This window comes from Strongylocentrotus purpuratus, unplaced genomic scaffold (genome assembly GCF_000002235.5).
Source record: "Strongylocentrotus purpuratus isolate Spur 01 unplaced genomic scaffold, Spur_5.0 spur5_scaffold_21, whole genome shotgun sequence".
NCBI lineage: Eukaryota > Metazoa > Echinodermata > Echinoidea > Camarodonta > Strongylocentrotidae > Strongylocentrotus > Strongylocentrotus purpuratus.
This window is the reverse complement of record NW_022145607.1, coordinates 15,714,570-15,738,500: the sequence shown is the minus strand read 5'-3', so window position 1 is coordinate 15,738,500 and position 23,931 is coordinate 15,714,570. Positions and strand designations below refer to the sequence as shown.

The following is a 23,931-nucleotide window of genomic DNA, read 5'->3' as shown; positions in this document are numbered from 1 at the left end:
ATGGGTTTAATTTTTTGGATGCTACAATGTACGAAACGGGAAAGGGGGGGGGGGGGGGTGGTGTGTTTGGTTCTGTTGGCTGGTGTGGCAAATGTGGGGCAGTCTGCGGTGGGGGCACTGGCGTACTGAGGAGGGAGGCTGGGGGAGGTCAGTTCACCCTCCCAATAAAGTTCAAACGTGATTTACAAATGTTGCTGAACTTATGATATGATTTTTCCTCACAGTTTTTTGTAAATAATACTTTTCATGCGTTTCTTGGAAAATATCAAATTCCCAAATTTACAGTCAGGCAAAACATTGGAAGCCTACATGTCAGGGCCTAAGAAAGAGAAACCGCAGGGCTCGTGGGGGGGGGGCTCGAGTGTCGGCAAATCGGAGGTTTCAAAATATACTCATCCGACCGTAGTTAAATGCCTATGAGCCCTGAGCTTCCGGGGGCTCCGCCCCCTGGACACTAGGGGACCTTTAAAATGCTTTAAAATGCTCAGTTGTGAAGGTGTGCATGTGTTTATAGCTAAAGGCGAATAAATACTCCCCCCTCCCAATATAATAAATTGTAATGAAATACCATAGAGATACCACTTTTTTTTAATGTTATTATGAACATCAATAGCCCCCCCCCCCCCACTCAATGTTATTTAGGGTACGCGTAAGCATGTTCACTCCCTTTGTAAACACCCCCTAAGTCCAGTGTGTAAAGTCAATACGGACCGATTTTGTTGCGTGCATGTTACGAGCCGGACTTTGTTGCGTGAAAAGTACCCCTTTACCGGACATTTTGGGAACATGAATGCGGCCCCTCCCGGAGTGGGGGGGGGGGGGATCAAGAGTAGTCACAAAACACGCAGAGGGAAACATTTACTGATAGCAAATAATGATAATTAGTATGTAATTGAATCTTTCATATGGTATGCATCTAGCCAACTATATAGCAGACATACCTTGCTGTAAATAACGTCTTTGGTCCACCAGAAGAAAACAAAATTCCTGGGGAGAAATGTAGTGCTTTTTTGGTTTCAAGAAAACTGCACATCTTTCAACCTTTATCATGTCATATTGCTTCAAACTTGTCTCGCTGAATTTCATTTATTTCTTCATTTTCTAAGTTCCCTTCATGGTAAGGCAGAATGGTATTGTGGAAATGTCACTTTTATAAACATGTTCTAAACACTATTGAATAAATATAATTATTTATGTTTATCATACATATATATATATATATATATATATATATACTTCAATCTGTCAAAAAAAATGCCTAAAATGCCTATTTGTCTACGCCGGTCAGTGTGTGCATGGAGAACTAATCACTGGAAAGAGAAACAGAGGAGGTTGGTGCAAACCAGGCGCGAACCCAGGATTTTTTAAGAGGGGGCAAACAAAAAAAATCCCCATGAAGACCCCACTCTTACATGCAGACCCCGCTAAACGTTTCTCGGAAGGGGTCAAGGGTTGGAGCCCCCAGAAGCTCGAGGAGTATAGGCATTGAATTACTGTCCGATGAGCATATTTTGATACCTTATTAATTTGTGACACTGGCAGGACACAAATTGGTGTGGGGTCAGAAGCTCAGGGGTCTTATTGTCTTTTGCCCCGGATTTTGGAAAAATTACGTCGTCAGATATTTCGTCCAGTGGCTTGGGGGACGGGGAAGGAACATTTTTTTTTTTTTTGCTTTCATTAGCAAAAAATAATAATCTTTCCCCCTTTTTTGGCCCCCCCCCCCTGGATCCGCCACAGGTGCAAACGTGACAAGGACAGTCTTAAAAGAAATTTGATTTACTTCAGCATCACTTCCCAGACTTGGGATGTGACTGCTGCAAACAGAGTGTAGACAAGCTTTAAAAGATGTCAAACGAGCAGTAAGAAAGACCAAGGGCACGACAGCACTTTTCAGGACGAACGTTAAACTTTCTGACGATACACAGGAGACTCCGCAACCAAGTAGCTCAACACTCAACATCGAGGCGTCAATCATCTTCACGGCATAAAGGAAAGTATCCAAATCTTCTTAGTAATTAAAATGCATATTGTATCATCGACAAAAACGGCAACATAGAGCTAAACAAATATATTGTACTGCAGAGGCGGCCCCCACTTTTTCAGATACCCCCAAAATGCCCCTTTTTACATAGGAAAAGTGACCCTTTTATTTTGTAAGAAGTGCCCCTTTTACATAGGAAAGGTGCCCCTTTTACTTTGACAAGTGCCCCTATTACTTAGTAAAAGTGCCCCTTTCCCCTTTTCACCTCTGACGAGTGCCCTTTTTATTTTTGACACGTGCCCCTTTTCCTTCGACATGTTCCCATTTTCCTTTGCAATAAATGTTCATTTTCCATTCTCATGAATCTTGAAATTATCTTGAATAAGTGCCCTTTTTAATCTCTAGTAAGTGCCTCTTTTCAGGTACGAGAAGTGCCCCTTTTCACTTTTAATAAGTGCTTCCTTCACCTCTGATGATTGCCCTATTCAAAACTGAGAGGTGCTCTTTTTACTTTGACAACTTCTCCTTTTTTCCTTTGTAAGAAGTGTCCCTTCTCCTTTTAATAACTACCCCTTATTTAACTCGGATGAGCGCACCTTTCATTTTAACATGTGCCCCTCTTATTTTCTAATAAGTGCCCCTTTTCCTTATGATAAGTGCCCCCATTAAAAAGAGAGAGCTCCTTCCCCTTCTCATAACTTCCCCTTTCCCTTTCTAATAAGTGCCCCTTTTCCTTATGATAAGTGCCCCCATTAAAAAGAGAGAGCTCCTTCCCCTTCTCATAACTTCCCCTTCCCCTTCTCATAACTGCCCCTTTTAAACATCTGAACGGTGCCCCCTTTTCATTCAACAAATGCACATTTTCCTTTATTATAAGTGCCCCTTTTACATTTTCATAAGTGCCCCTTTTCATATCTGGTCAGTGCCCCTTTGCAACTCTGATAATTCCCCTTTTAATAATGATACGTGCCCCTTTTCCTTTCTAATAAGGGACCTATCCCCTTTTCACCTCTTATAAATGACCCTATTAAAATCTGATGGGTGCCCCTTTTCCGTCAACAAATGCCTATTTCCCATTTTCGTAAACGCCTCCTTTTCATCACTGGTGAGTGCCTCTTTGCAAGTGAAAAAATGCCTCATTTTCACCTCTTATAATTATCCTTTGTACTTATACACGTGCTCCTTTTCTTTTCTAATAAGTGTCTTATCCCTTTCGATAATTGTCCCCTTTTCATGTAATCATTAAACGTGCCCCTTATTTAAAGCGACTAAGAGCAGTTTCCCCCAAAGTTCGCTCGCTGCGCTCGCTCGCATTTAAAGATTATATAATTATGTTACTTATCAAAGGTCTTTTCAGTCTTCCGTTATGAGAATGTGCTTATAACCCCATCACGATTGGCTTTTTTCCTCTTTAAAAGATGTAATTTTTCGCACTGCGACCTCACAGATCTTTAAAAATTTTCTCGCTCGCTTCGCTCGCTCGTAAATGCATATTCAGACATCACACCCAACTGTAAAGTTTGATGCTTAAGCGATATCTTGTATGATGTATGAAGAGAAACAAATATTGAAATCATCCCCGATAATGTAATCACAATGTAGGGGTATATACCAATGTCTAAAAATTGTATATTTTCGCTTTGAGATTTCCCACTGTAGGTGCCCTTTTTTCCAGAAAGTGCCCTTTTTTGTTGGTGCCCCCCCCCCCCCACTTTGAAAGTCGCTCGGCCGCCCCTGTTGTACTGCATTTTATAAAACTGTAGCAACCACTACAAAACGATTGCACAAATGTCAGTTCAGTTCAGTTTATTAATAGCATCATTTTGCAGCCTCGGCTGAATTGCATGATAATTTGCAATTTAAAACATGTCATACTTCTTTAACAATTTTGTTTCAAATTATTTTTTGTTAAAATACAATCTTAACAAACACAATGAATCTTAATCAATACTTAGTATTGTACAATTTATAGGCTCTAAATCTTACTAAAGTAACATTAAATTCAAAAGCAGAAAATCAATGTGAATACAATTATTAAAATCAATTCTACAATTTTATATTATTGAGAAGGTCGCGATAAAATCGTAATTTACACAATGTTTTTAAAAATAAAATTTAACAAGTACGTTAACATCTTTTTATTAATAAATAAAACTACCATACCTATGAAATAACTCGAATCTTCGTTTACCGCGGAGGCATATATTTTTGTTTAAATATAAATTTCAGATGAATTTCATTGGTTATAGGGAAAAATCTGACCCAGCCTTGAGCAACATAAAACCTTAGACGCGATATCCTGCTAACCTTTCCCAATGAAAAACGAGGAGGAGAAGCAGGAGAAGAAGAAAAAAAGAATATTGAAGAAAAAAAAGAAATATTAGATTAAATGCTATTGACCTATTTATTAAATAGATAATTTACTCTGCGCATGAGTTTCATGAGAACATACACAACTAAATGAAATAGCAGATAAATCGAATATAAAGTCAAAACATCATTGGTGCGAAAGTTTCTGAGACCCTGTAGCGAAAACGAAACACTGCATACAACAGAGATTTCATGCAACGCAAAATGTTTGTATCAAATAGAAAAATCGGTTTGGAGTGTACACTGACCAAGATTCTACAACTCATTAAAAAAAAATATGAACCTTATATAAAGCGCAAAATATTTTTATCTTTTTATCACTAAATTGCTTTGGCCCTAGGGTTTCTGAAATTGGAAGCTGACTGTATACTTAACATTTCTTTGACATTATGCGTACCCATTAACGTTGAAAATAATAAATATAAGCACAGTTGGCTCAATGGTAGAGCAAAGATCTTGTTACCGGGATGTCCCGGGTTCGAAACCCAAGTCGATGTGCTGTGGTGCCCTTTGGTAAGACATGAATCCTCATTACCAAGTCCTCGGAGAGGACTTAAAGCCGTCGGTCCCCTGGTTCCTTACCTAAGAGCATACACATGCTTTCTTAGCCGTCAGGTAAAATAATCTAATAAAATATAAACAATTAAAATCCCTCAAAAACGAATAGAGGGTGGGGTGGGGTGGGGTGGGGTGGGGGACGGGGTGGGGGACGGGGTGGGGGACGGGGTGGGTGAGACACGGAGATCAGAGTTCTCCCTTTAACCCGCCAGGTTCTGCAGCTGTATCACGTGACCCATCAACAAGACCGTCTTGCGGCTCTCCATCTTGACCAGCGCCCTCCCGTTGTGCCTTGGCTTTTTCTGAAGCTGCGTTTGTCGTCTCTGAAGAACCAATATCGATGTCTTCACTGGATGATTTTGTGCCGGTCGAAGAATCCACAGTGTATGCGTCTGTTTCCATCCTATCGCTTTGTACTGTCAATGCTGGCTTGGATCCTGGAACTGCGTGCTTCGCAAAATATTTCTTATGAAACTCCATTTGTCTGCAAACGCAAATTTAATAAATACGTTATAGTTTGCTGTGAATAATAACAATATTATTGATAATGATGATGATGACTATTGCAGCAGTCTCATTTCAAGTTAATTGCTGAACCTGGCAATTATCGAGGTTTTTGGGGGAAAGAGGGAGCTTGAGCCCCAATATTTTTGGCAAAAATACTCATATTCTCTGATTGGGTTCCTCTTTGGTGTCTTGAGGTTTTCAGGCATCCTAAAGGTGACCTCGATGTTTCAGAAAAATGGCAATGAATTTGATTTTGGGGTCATTATTCGAAATATGCTGACGTCTGAAAACATTTGTCATGTCATCGAACGAAAGTTCTTTACTAAGGTTTATGTTTCGGATTCAGGCGTTTTTGGACAAAACAAGAATGTGTTCAATAAAAATGGCAATAAAATGAATTTCTCAAAAATTGTTTTGACATACCCGATCGCGAATTAAGATATCAAAAGTGAAAAGGTTAGGCTGCACCTACCAAAGGTCCTCCAAGAATTTCGCGAAAACTCGAAATATGACATTTTGCACAAACCCACACGCACGCACGCACACGCACACACGCATACATACATACACACACGCGCGCGCGCGCGCGCTTACCCACCTCATGTATTCGGATTTGTTGGAAACCTGAAAAATAAGTATATCGGGGATCATCGTTGATATACCACACGCGCAAGATAAGGGAATACATTGGAATACTCACTGACTGTATATGTCATCTACAGCTATCCAGTTGTTTGCTATCCACTTGACTCCACGCTTTACTTTACATCCACCATGTAGAGAATATTTATCCTGTGCCCCTAGCCAACCTGAAAATGTCAGATATATATTTTTTTTAATATATAAAGAGAAGTTAGGATGTTATGCTACGGAGAAGATGAAAGTGACACAAGACAGAATAAAAAAGAATTCTGTTCAGACGCTATAGTCAAACGAGATTTCGCCTATTGGCTATTGTTTTATTGGGTAGGAAAGTCTTTTCTGAGGGCTTTTGATTTTATTGCCATTTTTGTAAGGAATATCGTTTTCAAAATGTGTAATGACATGAAAATCTAGCAGTTCCCTTCCTAAAATTGTACAACAGATATACCCACTGGCGTACTGATGGGGGGGGGGCAGTCGACCCCCAAATAGATTTAGGAGGGGGAGGGGGAACAGTGCCTCCAAAAAGCCCATTATTACATAGGACAAGTGCCCCTTTTCTTTTCTAATAATTGTCCGCTCCCTCTCTTTTCATTTCTGGTGACTACGTCTTTTCAGGTGCGAGAAATTTCCTTTTTAACCTCTGATATTTTGGCCCTTTTTTAATTTGACACGTACCTCTTTTCCTTTTTAATTAGTGTACTTTTTCCTTCTTAATAATAACCCTCTTCCCTTTATCTTAAATGCTACTTTCCAACTTTGATAAGAGCCTCTTTTATTTTGACACGTGCCCCTTTTCCTTTCTAATAAGTGCCATATTTCCTCCGGATAAGTGCCCCTTTTCCTTTTTCATATGAGCCCCTCCCTCTTTTCAAAATGCCCTTTTTTAATATCGGATAAATGCACCTATTAAAATCTGATAGCTACCCCTTCCCTTCAACATTATGATATTCCCCATTTCCATTCTCACATGTGCCTTTTTTCATCTCTGTTCCCTTTAAGGTGCAAGAAGAGCCAATTTTATCTCTGATAATTGCCTTTTTACTTCGATACGAGCACCTACTCTTTTCTAATAACCGTCCTTTTCCCTTTTGATAAGTGCCTACTTTCTTTTCCCCACAACACGCACTCCTAATTAAAGACGATTTAGAGCCCCTTTTCTACCTAGAGCTCACTCGCTACGCTCGCTCGCATTTACAAATGTTGTAATTTTGTTACTTATAAAAGAGCTTTTTAGTCTTTCTTCATTATATTGTGCTAAATACTCATCAGGGTTTGTTTTTTGTATTCTTTATAAGATGTAATTTTTCGCACTGGGACCTCACAAATCTTAAATTGTTTGCTCGGCCGCTTCGCTCGATCGAAAATTAATATTCAGACCATTACACCCAAATGCAAATTGTTTTGCTTAATTAAGCAGTATCTTGTACCAGGTAAAGAAACAAATATTGATATCAATACTGGTAATGTAATCACCATCATGACGATGTAGGGGTATATATACCAATGTCTCCCTATTTAAGAAGACGCTCCGCCGCCCCTGCATTCTACTAATTGGTGGTGATGCAGATTTGATGAGTTCTGACCCCAACAAAGTCATTAAGCCACTGGAAATACCTGTTTCCGGGTCGACTAGGTGATTATACCACATGACAGTCTTGCCCTTGGCAGGGTGTATTACCATATTGGCATCATGACAATGGTTCTTCAGATCTGTCGTGGTTGGCTCATTTTCAATAGCAACCTGAATGAATTATAAACGTTAGAAAGTTTTACTAGTGAATCATTATTGTCAATTGCATCAAAGTACATGTCAAGCACTTTATGTTCTTATATGTTTTCGGGAATTTAACTCTGCTACAAATCGAAACTAATATAAAACCCAAAAGTGGAATGAACAAGAAAAAGGGAATACCTCAGCCTTGAGTGGTTGCAAAAATACATGCTAGTTAATATGTAAAGCTGTCTTCAGTCAATAAAATGAAAGATTTCAGGAGCTGCAGGGTTTTTTTCCAAAACTGAAGAGAGGCTTATGCTGAAAAAAACTACGTATCACGCTAACGGCTTTATTATAAGGACTGATCACGATGCTTCAATTCCGCAACTCTAATCAAGGGCAACTGGGCAAATTATAATGCACAATAGTGGACTAGAAACAGCATCTAGCCTCTACATTATTGCAGATGCAAGTTCTTGATGCATGAAAACCAGGGCATGGTGTGAAGTTTCGGATTTGATGTTCATGGGTTTTGTTTGTTATAAACTTGTAATTCACAATGATCTGAACTTCTAAAGGAGTTGCATTAAATTTTCTGTCAGTAAATGTGTAATAGATTTGTGGCAGTTGATATCGATAGTTAAGTTTTATGACACAGGCCCCTTAGCCCCGTCTCATAAACAGTTGATATCAATTGCAAATATGCACAAAAGAGATTGGAGACTGCAAACTTGCGATTGATTGGAAGACTTGCGGTTTATTCGGATCAATCGTAACTCTTCATAAAACGGGACCCAGGTCTTTACCTCAGCGCTGTATGTTGCATTATCAGCATATGGAAATGCTGTCTCACCTCCTTCCTCGACGTCATTCAAATATGTCATGATGGTGATGTACCTACAAATAAGGTATTGAAGTTAGTTCAAATTCAATCTAGGACCAAATACCTGTGAGAAGACATATCGTATATATATAATAATCTTAAGCACTCTCATTTAGGTCATATTAAGTTTAGAAAACTAATATAATTATACTGTTATCTGTTCTTCTAACAGAACGATATTTAAATATTCCATCATCATTATGTCTATGTTCATCTGATCTTTAGATATTTAACTTGAATTCATCATAACTTGAAAATTATATTAGTATTGTACATTGAAAAAAGCGTTTGACTGACACCTTTTCCAGCAAGCGATACCACCAGAGGTCACATTTACATGTTTACACTACAATTGACATTTAAACTGACTTCAGTTTTGGCAAGGATGAAGTATTTGTAATCATATCAGTAATCGGAGTGTTTCCACGATATGTTTGCAAACAAGCATACCGTGGTGTGTTTTACATGTGTAGTACATTAGGCAACACAAGGGAACACACTGTACAATTTATTTCCAACTTGGCAGACAGTGATGGCAAACTGCCATACAGTGTCTTTTGAAGGTTAATACAGTAATCTATCTTAAAATACTATAGGCGGATTAAGAGAAAGGGGATGGGTGATACGGTCGTGGCAGGGCAGATATTCATTGATGAGAAACAATCAAAGTAGGGTGTTTTTTTTTTTACTTGGGGGGGGGTAGTGGTATGTGGTTTGTACCTGCATATCCTTCCTTTAGGGTGGAGATTACTAACGTTCTGTAAGGTCATCATGCTCTGGATGCAGCTCGTCCTAGGGTTGATTTCCACGGAGTCGTAGTGGGCATGGTAGTATCCACCAGGGTAATAGCGTGCAACCTGCTCTTGATCAATCAGAACAGTGGCTTTAAAGGGTAACAGTATACAAATATTGACTGCTCATGAGGATGCTATGGTGAACATTATCATTCCCAAGGTGGTGTTCATACGGCCCTTCTATCACCTTTGAGGAGGAGCCTAGGGGGTGATAGAAGGGCCGGTATGAACACCACCGAGGGAGTGATAATTTTCACCACTATCCGATTACAGAGCAGTCCATATTTGTTTTATAAATTATACCTCATACTTTTCGTCGATTCATGAATATATAGTTTAAGAAAGGAAATCCAACTAGTCTATTTAACATATTTACAGTCTTTCGAAGTTCAAAAGTTTCAAATGTCCAACGCTAAAAGAAATCCAACATACGGAAATCCAATCTAAACAAGTACTGCAGTAAAGTAGTGCAGTTACTGCTACCCAGCGTAAATTGCACGGCGTGAGCGCCGTGACACAGAGGGAGTTGCCCGCTGGAGGCATTTGAAATCCCGTACGCGTTGTGTGTGCAAAAGTCGCGGAGGGATTACGCGTTCTATCACAGGTTTTTTTTAACCTTGGGTCAACCCTCTGAAGCAATGATAGATCGAGATGTGCCTTCCCATGTGATATAGTTTTGACCAATCAGTGAATATGAATCTATTCATGAGGTATATAATATGTATACGCTTTTACCTATCAGAATGGGGAAATAAATAATTTGAATTCATGTTTTGTTAAGGTACATATTCCCATTTTCCTTCTTGCTCGTATCTTTGCTTTTGTTTTACATTTGGTACAAAATTCAGAATAAACATTTGAAATATACGTGTACTTATAATTATGTAAATGATACTTTAATGATGTTTTAAATTGTACACTCGTTTTTAATGTGCAATGGATATCCATGTGCAATGCATGATTCAATAAATACCACACCATACCCCAAAAGCAGGGTAATAGAATAGTCAATCTCTTCTTGACCAATAAAAATGAGGTATGTATCCTACCATGTTTTGGGCTGTGATGAATAAATTGTGAGAAAGAAACCGTATAAGGAATCATTTATTCATTGATAAAGAATCTGAATAACAGCATGCCGTAACTTCATTAGACTTCAAATTCGGATGGTTATAAACTATGAATATTGAGTTATCTTCTTTTTCCGTTGTGAGGTACATTTTGTTTAAAAAATTAATGTAAAATATATGTAATAATCAACCTCAGCAACACTTATCGTGCATGTCGCCATAGTACCCTATCAAAAATATTGATACTTAACGTTCTACCATCAACTTCATAGTTACTAGACATATTTGTATATAAGTTCATCTTCGAAGAGAGTATTTAATCCGATATGTTTAGTTATTATGAACAGTGTAAGTGAGTATAACTGGGTCCAATATTTCACATTAATTTGGGCTATGTATGACATAACTTGGCATGTCGGCAAATGGAGCTACAATATTTGGTAGTACATTTGATTTGAATTCAATGACTCAAGTATTTTCTTTCGGGAGATATTCATTTTGAGAAATGTAAGCAACTTTTACCTGCATGCTTTCACTGGACCGCACAATGTCGGGATGGAGACCTGTTAATGCTGAAATTCTATAACAGTAATAATAATGATGATGGTGATAATGATAATGATAATAATAACAATACTAATAACTACAATTTAAAAAATTGATGATAATAATTATAACATAATAATACTATTCATCAAGATAATAATTGTAAATAGACGTTCCTGATCTAAATAATGTGTACTGTATTGCTAGCAATCAGGTTCTAGCACCATATATAAAAGCCTCATCTGCGGCATCTTTCCTGTCAAATAACGTTAGTGCCGGGCTGCGAAATTTGTATTCCCAAACAGGTTTGCAATTTCTTATATTTCCGTTCTTCTAATTGGCTGATATGTTCTACGTCATTAGAAGCTTAGAAAGAGATCACAAACAATTAGACTTTGATTATTTATTGCTTTGCCTCACTATTTATAAAGGCAAAACAAAACTGAATAAACTGAGATATGAACTCTCAAGTCAACTTCAGAGTGCTATTAGTAACATGCTGTCCTTACCGATTGAGCCAACGATGGGTTGATGAAAAGTGATTCTGCATGATTTCTATAACCCTATCTGTCACCCTAACGGTTACGTCATTGCTAATGACGTAACATATCAGCCAATCAGATGACCGGATATATTAGCATTGGCAAACCTGTTTGGGAAAAAAATATCGCTGCCGGGCTGGGATTCGAACCCTCAGCCTCGGGATTGAAAATGAATGAACCACATTAATACCACGACACCTTCACGTAATTAGTCAGCTCGATATGACTAATGACTAAAGTCATCGGTACAGGAAGGGGGTGTAGAACTTGCCACATCTTAATGGCCAGAGTTTGTGACCTCCTAATTCAAATCTTTTCAACTCACCTGTATGGAAGCTCTCTCAAAAGCTGGTCATTTGATGTGATAAAATGGAGCCAAGCTTGCTCGCTTATTCTATGTTGACCTTTGACTTTATCATCGGTGATAATTTCGCCAGCTTGCAGTCTCCCCAGCCACTGATCGACCTGGTCATCCAAGCCCCGGGTCATCATCGCCCAGAACTCGTTCAAGTCGAGGACGCCGTTAGAGTCTGCATCCAGATCAAGATCCGTCAAAAGCCTTCGAAATCGAGATTGAAGATTCAAAGTTTATCTCACACCTCTTCAATAGACACAAATATAAAATCTTTGGACTAGATTATAAGATATAGAAAATAAATTAAATAAATTAAATAAACCATGATATCATTTTGACAAAAAAAATTGATGCACATTTGGGTATGCAATGCGAACATGACGTTTGTCAATCGAAAGGTCGATCGCAAAGATTCCAACTAAATGATTCTTGTTGCCATCAAGTAATAATCGAACGCATCAAATTAACACGTTTCTGTTTTGTTTTGTTTTTTTGTTTTTTTAATTTATTGTCTAGAAATTTCGCACTACTATTGATAATAATAATACTAACATTAATTTTAAAAAACAATTCGATCTCAACCTACATGAGATCTCAACCGGGACGGGAATTAGTTCCTGCCAGGTTCTCATTAACATCGAGTGTGGCAAATGTAGATCAATTCTTGCCAAAGCACACTGTTGCAGGGGCTCGAGACCTGCACCTTGTGATCCGTTGTCCGGTGAGTTAGTTATCCACTAGACCACAACACCGCTACGTGTTTTTCGTGAAACACAACTTACGTTATAACTTGAGCCAGGCTCAGCTCCACGTCGCGATCCTTCAGTACAGGCAGGCATCTGTGCAGCTCCTTGTAATCTATCGTCCCATCCTCGTTGAGATCGAAGGTGTTAAACGTCTGGTTCCATTCCGCTACGTTGTATACCAGCGTTACCCCATCCTCTGCGTAGAGGCCGTACTTCACATTGAACACGGATGCGATGGTCCGACTGCGATGGAGTCCCTGGTCCTCACCAAGCTTCATCAAATGATCGCACTCATCAGGGGTCAGCAGATTAAATATTTCTGTTAATAAAATATTTTAACCATCTGTGACATACTCGAACTACCAACATGCATGGTCATTTGTGTCCATGTTTTCCGCCTAGAAACTTCCAACAACAATCTGTTTACTCTGAATTCCAGTTAACTCAGCAATAACACAAGGCACCAGACTGCATTGAAGACTCCCTCTTACTTGCTTCGTTCAAGAGAATATTCAAACACTTATTAAATTCCTGAAACAAGTGTAATTCCATTAAACATGAACCTATTTGCAAGATTTGTTTCATTCTCAGTTCCTATTAAGCATTTTAGATGACGCTTTTAACTCAATCATAAATCTAGCCTTCGTGGGTCTATGAATTCTGCCGATTCATCCTTGCTGAATTTAATTTCTATTCATTCATTTACGTAAATGAATTAGTATATATTTATCATATTTATGTGCATGATTGGGGTTATTATGTATCTTATTACTGCGGACCCCATCGGACAGAACAAGGGTTATCGGCATTTGCAACCCCCGTCTTGTTGAATGACTCTCCGTAGAATTAAAAATCACCTCTTTTCATTTAACTGCAATTGCAGTTGCAAGCACAACAAAAGCTCTTGAAGCTCAGCAGAGTATAGTTATTGTACAATTTCTGCGCTTTAGGGATTTATAAATGTATAATATTATTACTATGAGTCTAAAGACACAACGAAGATAAACTCATTCATAAAGCGTATTTTGTTAAAGCGAATATTAAGTTCGGGTATTTACGGAGGGAATTTGACCTTATTCCTCATATAATTATTACAAAACTAAGATATTTCGGGGTCTCTTCAGTAGAATTTAGATGATTTTTTGAATATTTGCTTAATTGACAAAATGGATCAATAAATGGATGTATCAGTGATTTAATAACAGTTGAATAAAAGCGGAGTACCTCAAGGTAGGGGCGGATCCAGCCGGCGGCAGGAGAGGGGGCCAAATAAGGGGTCCCGAGGGGGGGGGGGGGGGGTAGTGAGCATTATTTTTTGTTTCTGCTCTTGAAAACTTGAAAATCTTGAAAATAAATAACATTAACCCATTACCAGTAACCAGTTAATCTTATAATAATTTCAAAAATTAAATTTAACAGAAAAGGGCAAAATTTCATCTATACATGATCACTGTTCATCTTTGTGTCACCCTTCACACATCATAATTATTATGGCAGCAGATTTTTTTTTTAAACCCAGATCGATGTGCATTTGTTTGTATCTTTCTCATTGCGATTACTAATTTGTCATGAACAGCAAACAGAAGTTTCATATCTCGTTTGTCTAAATATTTGTTTCCTTTATTCAAAGAACAATCGAACACGTAGCCAGTGTAATATTTATTTAGTTTCATCACACTGCCTACATGCTATGAATCAAAAGCCATTGCCAAGTCCAAACAGCCACGTGGCAAAAGTCATGTATTGTCATGTGTTCAGGGAAGCGATAACGTTAGGTCGAAAATAATACCGATTATCGTGAATCTTTTGCCAAACAATGGACACAAACTACACTACAACATGTAAACTCATGCAAATAGTTTAAACATCATAATTTTTTTGACTGGTAATAATGATGATAACAATGACAGAAATATGCTTAATCAAGCTTGTATAGAGCGATCATATTATAGGTTGAAATTGCAGGTTTATATAAAGGTGTGAGTGTGTATTTGTTGGTGTTTTGGGGGATTTGTACACATGTTCAATCATCCAGTTTTTCAAACATCCCCCCCCCCCCCCTCTCCCCTCCGCGAATCCTTTTTGGCAAAATCGCCCATTTTGAGTTATGTGTGAGTCAGGTCTGGTGTGAGTCATGGTGTTATCATTTAGCTTCTATAACAATCCGTCATATTTTATTCACATATTGAGTCCTCTGTTCATACATTGTTTCATTTATAATAGTGCCTGACACCTTCGTGTAACTAACCAACCCTTGATACTTTATGATGTTTTAATGATTTTATTTTCACCAGTAAAAGAATTGTTTGCATTTATCGCTGAAATTGATATAGTGACATACTATCAAATTTGTTTTTATAATAATAATAATAATAATAATAATAATAATAATAATAATAATAATACAGTTATATAGCGCAGCTTTTATATAAAAAATATTCAGCTGCGCTGGTTCAGAGCTCCTTTTTTAAACTAAATTCTACAAAATTGTTATGATTGAAATGATATGATGCTTAACTATCATCGATGGATTTCTTTGTTACCATTTGATTTTGTTCAATGATCCTCTATTAATAATGTTATTCACTATTGTATAATGCAACGTCCTGTTTGCAGGCCCAAAAAGTGAAAAGGTTAAATTCGAACGGCATTTGATAGGTTATACTGAAATAGAACTTCGCTCAAAACAAAAGGGCTTGAAAATATTTATTTGTAGAAAAATAATGAGTGTTAGTATTTGGATCAAATTAAGCGATAGCGGTCGTTTAATTAAAAAGTCTGATTTTCAGACCCTTATTCCTAGTGTTCGTACGTTTTGTGCTGCGCAAAATATTACATCAGTTTAATTGTGGCCATTACAAAAGTGGGTTATTGATGTAGACAAATGCGCATGTGCCCGTTACAGCTCGTTTTATGTATGTTATGACCAAAAGAAAAAAGGAAGTCAGTCAGTAACTCAATTATAGTGTCTTACAGTGAAGTTTAGAAAATTAACGGGTTTCCTTGCATAATTTTAATACTAGGACACTGCTAACGTTTAAATTTCACAGATAGGACATACGTGACAGAGAGTACAGTATGTATGTTTGTCCGTTTCATGTGAAATGCAACATTTTTTCCACTCTGAAGGGGCAAGGGGTATACCCCCTCCTGGCTTGGTCAATCTGCCCCCACAAAATGTTGACCATCTAGGACTGTAATTTTCAACCAGGGTGCAGTAGAACCCTTGGGGTGCCACAAGACATGTCGAGAAGTGCCATGAGAGAAATTTGATTATACATTTAACCAAGAAACACTAGTCTTTCTTTCTCGCTCGCTTCACTCACTCGCAACATTTAGAAACAGGATGATTTCAGACATCTTTAGATTGTAATCATTATAGGTTCAAACTTACCAAATGCTGGCGGTTTTGTGGCTACAGTCTTTAGCTGAACGGTTCTACCAGGGGCAACTTCTACCTCTCGTACATACCCAACCTACATGTATATGCATGTACAGCAACATAGATAAAACATAATGAATATGGACGGTATCTCTGCTATCAAATCTAATGCATACTTCTTTGTGAAGTGCGTCTTTTCGAATGATTCCATTCGCCTGTTAACGAAGAAATGTATTTCAATAGCCACAATATGAATTGCATATAATCGTGTAATCAGGCGCGGATCCAGGGGGAGGGCCGAGCGGGCCTTGCCCCCCCCCCCCCCCCCGCAAAAAAAAAGGAGACAGAGAGAGGGAAAAGAAGGGAAAGGGAAAGAGGAGAGAAAGGGGAAAAAAGAAGACGAAGAAGAAAGGAAAAGAGGGATGAAGGAGATCGGGGAGGTGGGGCAAAAGGAATTGCCTCCCAGGCTGTTGCCTCCCCCCCCCCCCCCAATCAATAAATAAAATAGAAGGAAGGAAAGGGAAAGATAAAAGAAGAAGAGGAGATAAAGGGAAGGAAAAAAGAGGAAGAAGAAGGGGGATATCAGTTGCAATTTTCCCGCCAACAGATTGTGGATCGGGGGGGGGGACAAAAGGCCCTTGCCTTAAAAGAGGAGAGCTAAAAGGGAACAAAAAAGAGGAAGAAGAAAGAAAAAGTAGAAAAGAAAGGGAGATCAGTTGCGGTTAATCCCGCCAACAATGTGTGGAGCGGGATGGGGCCAAAATGAACTTGCCCTCCTCCAGCAAACATAAAAAAGAAAGAAGGAAGGGAAGGGAAAGGAAAAGAGGAGAGAAAGGGAAAGAAAAAGAAAGAGAATGAAGAAAGGTAAGGGATATCAGTTGCAATTTTCCCGCCAACAAGGTGTAGATCGGGGGGGGGGCCACTGGCGTACTGATAGGGGGGGGGGCTTTGGGGAAATAAAATTCAAACGTGGTTTATTTCTAATTCCATAACGGTGATTTACAAATAATGCTGAAATGACATAATTTTAAGTATATTATACTTTTTTATGCGTTTGTTGGAAAATGACAAACTCCTAAATTTACAGCCAGGCAAGGAAATGCTTCTTGAGATGCCTACATGTCAGGGCTCGCGGAACGGCGGAGATCGGGATCCTCGAACCCCCACCCCCCTCCCCCCCCCCCCCACTACCCACTTTTTTGAAAAAGTATATTAAAGAGAAGAAAAAAAGAAAGAGAGCAAGAAAGAAAAAAAATAGTTAACTGCCAGTGTCACATTATAATGAGGTATCAAAATATGCTCATCTGACCATGATTAAATGCCTAAAACCCCGAGGGCTCTGCCCCCTGGATTCCACCTAGGGCCGTAAGGCGGGCCCTTAGATGCTCATCTGTTGGTAATTTAATGCCTAAAACCCCTGATTTCTGTGGGCTTTGCCGCCTGGACCCCACGCCAAATAGTTTCCTGCCGGTGTCACAAAATAATAAGGTATCAAAAAATGCTCATCTGACCGTAATTAAACGCCTAAAACCCCTGAACTTCCGGGGGCTCTGCCCCCTGAACCCGACAAAGAGCCCTAAGGCGGGCCCCTTGATACTCATCTGACCGTAATTGAGTGCCTAAAACCCTTGGGCTTTCGGGGGCTCCGACCCCTGAACCCCACGCCAATTAGTAACCTGCCAGTGTCACAATTAGGTATTAAAATAATGCTTATCTGACCGTAATTAAATGTCTAAAACCCCTGAACTTCGGGGGCTCTGCCCCTGGACCCCGCCGAGGGTTTAAAGGAGAGTTGGTTTCCGTGGCCAAGAAACGTTCTATCTATATGTAAATGAGACAAAATGTGAAGGTATAGAAAATCCACATTTTTAATCACGAGTTAAATTATATGTTGATATGTGTATATAATTTAACTCGTGATTAAAAATGTGGATTTTCTATACCTTCACATTTTGTCTCATTTACATGGGAGATAAAGTAATACCATATGGCACTTGTGTTTAAAGGAGAGTTGGTTTCTGTGGCCAAGAAAAGTTCTATCTATATGTAAATGAGACAAAATGTGAAGGTATAGAAAATCCACATTTTTAATCACGAGTTAAATTATATGTTGATATGTGTATGTGTTTTTACGCGTAGATCATAATCAAAATATTATACACGGTTCAGCATTTGCTCAAAAAGCTATATAGACCATGATTAAGGAACAACGTACCATAACTCGACTGTCTCCAATAACATTGATAGCGGCTTCGGAGAGGATCTCCTAGTAAACCTATACACGACTTTTTGTTAGCAATGGAATCTAATGACCGGGGTAATATGTAAGGCGTTTAGACACATAGGAGCTCTATACAAACGTGACTATTATCTTTAAACTTGAAATCCATTTTACATAACCCAAGAAAATGTCAGACAAAATCCATTAAACTATAACTCCAAAGCCTGTGCCTAAATTAAAAACTTTAAAAACACCCACTAGTAGATAGAAACGCACTCTCTTGAATGCTATCATTATTTTTGTAATTAGATTATCCAAAAACTCTGTGGAAACAACATTTCCCATACGATGAGGTAGAGTAATTGAGTGCCTAAAACCCTTGGGCTTCCAAGGGCTCCGACCCCTGAACCCCACGCCAATTAGGGACCTGCCAGTGTCACAATTAGGTATCAAAATAATGCTCATCTGACCGTAATTAAATGCCTAAAACCCCTGAACTTCCGGGGCTCTGCCCTCTGGACCCCGCCTAGGGCCCTAAGGCGGACCCCTGAGTGCTAATCTGACCGTAAATTATTGCCTTAAACCCCTGACCTTCCGGGGGCGGACAAGGTATCAACATAATATGTTCATCTGACCGCAGGCGCGTAGCCAGGGGGGCAGTATGGTCCCCCAAAAACGGCCGGCCAAAAAAATAGAGGAGTGAAAAGGAAGAGGACATATGAAGAAAAGGGTGTAGACAAAGAACATTTTTGATATTCAGACAAGGATTAAGAGTCGAGAACGTTACAACGATTGGTATTCTTTCTCTAAAAAATCTTTCGCGCTTCGCGCGGGAGGGGGAAAACTGAATTTAGACGAAGATTAGGAGTCGATAACACGACACAACGAATTGTCTTCTTACTCTAATGATTGAATGAAACGTTAAAGCTTCCGCGCGAGGGGGGAACATAATTCAGACGAGGATTATTTTTGGGAACGGTAAAACGAATCATCTTCTTTCTCTAATAATTTATTGCAATGTCAAAGCTTCCGCACTTCGCGGAGGAGGGTGGGTGGAAACACGCCCCTCCCTGCACCCACCCCCCCCCTAATTACATCACTGCTGGTCACCATTATGTACCAATATTTGGCTCGCATAATTTCAAATTTGGGCCCCCCCCCCCCCCTAAGAAATCCTGGATCCTCGCCTGCGTGTAATTAGGTAGAACAGCCATAAAGTTTGTACTACGTGGAAAAGAATAATGCATGCAATTCGCATTCTGATCATTAAGATACAATAATTATTCGTAACAGGTGAATGAAATAATTCGAATCGAGGCACTACATAAAAGACGTAGGCCTATGCATTGTTACATTACGAAAATGGCTTATTAACAGAGATGACCGGTAAATTTCAGCATGATTGCCAAGTAGAGATACCTAGAAATCTTTATATTATTATTATCAGAGAGGTAGAGATAATCAATGTATGTGTGGGTGCATAATCCCGACAATATTTCAAGCTTACTGTTGAGAACGCATTGCAATTTTCACAATGTAATAACTTATTCATATTATGATACGCCAATAATAGACAGGTTTACTAACATAGTCATATTTTATGTATATACTTGTTGAACAAAGGTCGTTCTTGACGAACTGAAAGATGGCCAAATGCTTGCCCGACATAGCAACAAGTAATGTATACAGACTGGATTGCAAGAATTGAATTTCATTCATTAATAACTCTTCACGAGGTCCCTAGAAAAGAGACATCCATACATTTGAATGAGTTAGTAAACGGGTCTATTGAAACGTACGGAAATTATACTACTCAAAAGAGCACTATGCATATTTGAACGGAACTGAATTAAACGCTTCTAAGTTATTGAAATTGGAATATGAAGGGAAAACAATGTTTTTCCTTTACATCCAGAGCGTTTGGTGCACCATGCAAGGCTTGGTCAAAGGGCACCTGGGCCCATATTTAAAAAAAAACTTACTAAGCCTATTTGTCAACTTACTATGTACTATAGCCTATGTAATTAGTTGACTAATACAGCTTAGGAAGATTTTATGAATATGGGCCCTGGAACTGTCTTGCAGTACCTTAGTCATACTGCAAACTCGACTCCAAAACTGACTCCACGCCACCATATTCTTTGTCATGCACTCGTTGTTAGAATAGCGTAATTACGGGGAACACGATGGGAACCGCCCCCATCACCACCCCCCCCCCCCCCCCACCACCCTCCCTCCGGCCCTCCCACTGAGTGGTGAAAAAGTATCTTTAACCATGTGATGTCTCTGAAGTTGTTTTTCACCCCCATTTTACGGCGTACTTGTAGAAGAAAACATATTAAAACATATTAAAACCAACCTCGACAGGATCCAACTGATGTAAGGCCAACCTCTCTTCCCCCTCCTCCTCCTCCTCGACCACCGAGTCACGTAAAGCATCCTCTTTGACTGCGACGTTGTCCCCGTCAATTCTTACATCTTCCGTCACCGCGCCGACGTCAATGAAATCGAGGGTGACATCGTCAGACGACGCAGCAACCATGAAAATAATCGCTATGAAACAGAGCACCAGCGGTGTCTTAATTACAACGTTGTTGCAAGCCATTTTGCAGATGTTTCCCCCCAACAGTAAGGCACTTAATGTGGTCTCACAATTACAGGAGCGAACTCTGAAGTGCACATGCACACACGGGCGCAGTTTTCAGTGTGTTTTAATTGCGGTTCAGAATGAAGGGCAAAAGCAATAGAGCGAATTTCAATCTAAATAGATGACAAACATTATGAGAACTGTGACATTTGCGTTTTGTCCCCCCCCCCCCCTCCCCGAGGATTATGACAAAGGCTCGCTATGTTTGTTGTAATAAAATATACCTTATCATATTTAAGCAGATGATATGCATAAGTTTCAATACTGAAAACCACTGTTCCGGGCCACTGTTCGACCCGTATTATGGATTGAAAAGTATTAGCAACTGACTATTGAAATACAATTATTCGAAACAGCTAGGTGAATGAAATAATTTTGGTACGAGGACCTTTACAAAGATGTATGCCTTAAATGTGATTAGATTACGAAATTGGCCTGTTGAAAGAATTTGCTTTCTTTTCTTTAAAGCATTTGCTTGAATTTCCCGAGCTCCTCTTAAATGGTAGGTTGGTATTTTATTTGCTTTCATTCATCGAGAAGATCAGCCCTTAATTTTTTCGTTCATTTTTGATGTTTTCATTTCACATCAATCTGTTCGTTAGCGCGAATATTCAACTGCAGTGTATACATGAATAAAAACAAATCAGTTCAATCAATAATAAACTATTTTGGGCATATTGATTAGCAATATGATTTGATTACTCAATTCGAAAAGTTTATGGAGATGCAAAACCTCTTTGACTGTACTGACGGATACAATAAGACTCTGTAACCCCCTCCCTCAGAACACAGTTAAAGGGATAGTAGAGTTCTGTTGCAGAGGGCGCTCAACAAAATATTTTTTTGTGAGATAATGAAAAATTGAGTGTCAAATTTGAAAGAACATAATATTCAAATGACAAAATCATCTTTGTTTGATCAAAATCGGTTCAGAGACGGCTGAAATATAACGATTTCTAATACTTGTGTACCACAACAAATATTAGATATTTTCAAAAATTTGAAAAACCCGTTAAAAAAAAAACGTAATTAACGCCTTTTACATCGTATTTCAGCCAATGCCGATGTTATTTTTTGTTGTTGCAATTTTCGTGTTGTTTATATTACGCACAACCAGCTGGCCCATGTATTGTTATTTTTAATTAAATAATCAATTAACGGTCACCATGACTTTTTTTACAGTGGAGCTGAATTGGTATGCTCGTATTGGCTAAATTTTACACATTTTGGGGTCTAAAATTACCTTCAAAGCAATTTTAGGTTCTAAAAGGGCGCTAGAAATGTCATAGATAAGAATAAGAGCAATAACCATACACTTTGAAGGCATTTGCGGTCTGAAAACAGAACTCAACTATCCCTTTAATGTTATTAGCTTCAAGAAAGAGGTATAAAAGACCCAGCTCCGCTAAAACGGAAGTTGTTTTTACTCGCACTCAGTTAACTGTAACTTTTATCATACATTGTAGACACATCTGCAGTGCACCTCAACCGTACGGCAATATACATGGCGATGGCCTGTACACTCAGTGGCGTACGCAGGATTTTGTAAGAGGGGTGAGAGGACACTATTTTTTTTTTTTTGGTCTAGAAATTTAAAAATTTGACATTTTGTTCCGTTGGGGGGGGGGGGTAAGGTCACCTTTTTTTAGGTCAGCCATTGGCAGCCATTGGCATAAAAACTCAAAAGGGGGGGGGGTTCAACAACAACAAAAAACAAACAAACATACACACACACAAAACTCAAGGGGGGGTTTAACCCCCCCCCCCCCCCTGCGTACGCGCCTGTGTACACTGCAACTGAAGAAGAAGAAGAAGAAGAACATTGATTTCCCAGATCAGAACTTCCTATTCGATTCGGACCTTTAGATAGCGCTCTTCAATTTCCCGCTGTGACATCGGCACGAGTTGAATTTTCAGGATGCGACAATGTACGAAACGGGAAAGTGAACGACAAAAAAGGGGGGTGTTTGGATCTGTTGGATGGATGAGGGGGGTCCTCCGATCCCAGACACACCACTGGTAAGCTTATAGGAGATATGATGAGTTTTGATCTTACCAGATGAAATCTGAGTATGCAATTCAAAAAGATTATTAGGGAGATGATAGGGGAGTACATGAGTCGATCGTGACAATTTATTTCCATGTTGCCCAAGTTTCTCCCTCATTAGGCTCTTCTCTATCTCTCTCTTCTCTCTCTCTCTCTCTCTCTCTCTCTCTCTCTCTCGTTCTATCTCCCCCCCCCCCTCTCTCTCTCTCTCTCTCTCTCTCGTTCTATCTCTCTCTCTCTATCTATCCCACTCCTTCTCTCCTTTCTCCTAATTTTCCTATTTATGTCGGCACAGGGAAGAAGGCAGAAAGATCGACACTCCACCGAGTGAGGGTGTGCGTGTGTTCTTGTTTGAGGGGGGCGTCATTACATCCATTGAAAAGCCCATACAGTTTCCAGCAGTGAATTGTGTTTTCATGTGTCCAATAGCACCATTACAAAACCGTTGCGTTTGCGGGGGAAGTCGACCCGGGGAGGGAGGGGGGGGGGTTGAGTCATATCCTTTTCCTTACCATCTCTGTATAGTAAAGTAGGAATGTTGTTTTAAAGCAGTGCGCCCCTTTAAAACGCTCAGTTGTGAATAATTATGTGCAGGTGTTTGTAGCTATAGGCGCATAGGTATACCCCCCCCCCCCCCCCCTCTCAAAAAAAAATTAAAAAAATAAAAATAAAATAAATAAATAAATAAATAAATAAATAAATACAAAAAATTAATGTAATTAGATACCATTATTCTTGCTAACGCAGTAGAGTCCACTATTTTATCTTTATTATTAATTATCAACTCAAGTATATTCATAACTCCTTCATGAGCTAGTGGACGAATTCATAACCCTTTTTTAATAAATAGGAATGGCATTCTTCTACGACGTACATTGTTCTTCACATTAACATCAATATTAGTCACTTTAACACGCAAT

The 23,931-nt window shown here is 39.1% G+C and overlaps 1 protein-coding gene across 1 annotated transcript; it reads right to left on the bottom strand.

Annotated features, from left to right (window-relative positions):
* Positions 1 to 5,074: 5,074 nt before the first annotated feature.
* On the bottom strand, positions 5,075 to 21,051 carry LOC105439512 (transmembrane prolyl 4-hydroxylase-like). Its single transcript, XM_030994469.1, has 10 exons — positions 20,677 to 21,051; positions 16,109 to 16,190; positions 12,751 to 13,033; positions 11,939 to 12,172; positions 11,048 to 11,105; positions 9,382 to 9,518; positions 8,585 to 8,675; positions 7,679 to 7,805; positions 6,120 to 6,228; positions 5,075 to 5,396 (listed from the first exon to the last, which is right to left on the bottom strand). The coding sequence occupies exons 1-10, from the start codon at positions 20,920 to 20,922 to the stop codon at positions 5,099 to 5,101; spliced, it is 1,665 nt and encodes a 554-aa protein (XP_030850329.1). The 5' UTR covers positions 20,923 to 21,051; the 3' UTR covers positions 5,075 to 5,098.
* Positions 21,052 to 23,931: the final 2,880 nt, after the last annotated feature.

Excerpts from the sequence above, each read along its gene's own strand:
- LOC105439512 (XM_030994469.1), bottom strand. The coding sequence starts at position 20,922 with ATGGCTTGCAACAACGTTGTAATTAAGACACCGCTGGTGCTCTGTTTC. Across the intron at positions 12,173-12,750 it reads AGCCTGGCTCAAGTTATAAC|GCTTTTGACGGATCTTGATC; the intron begins GTAAGTTGTGTT and ends TCGATTTCGAAG. Across the intron at positions 9,519-11,047 it reads GGTCCAGTGAAAGCATGCAG|GTTGCACGCTATTACCCTGG; the intron begins GTAAAAGTTGCT and ends GATCAAGAGCAG.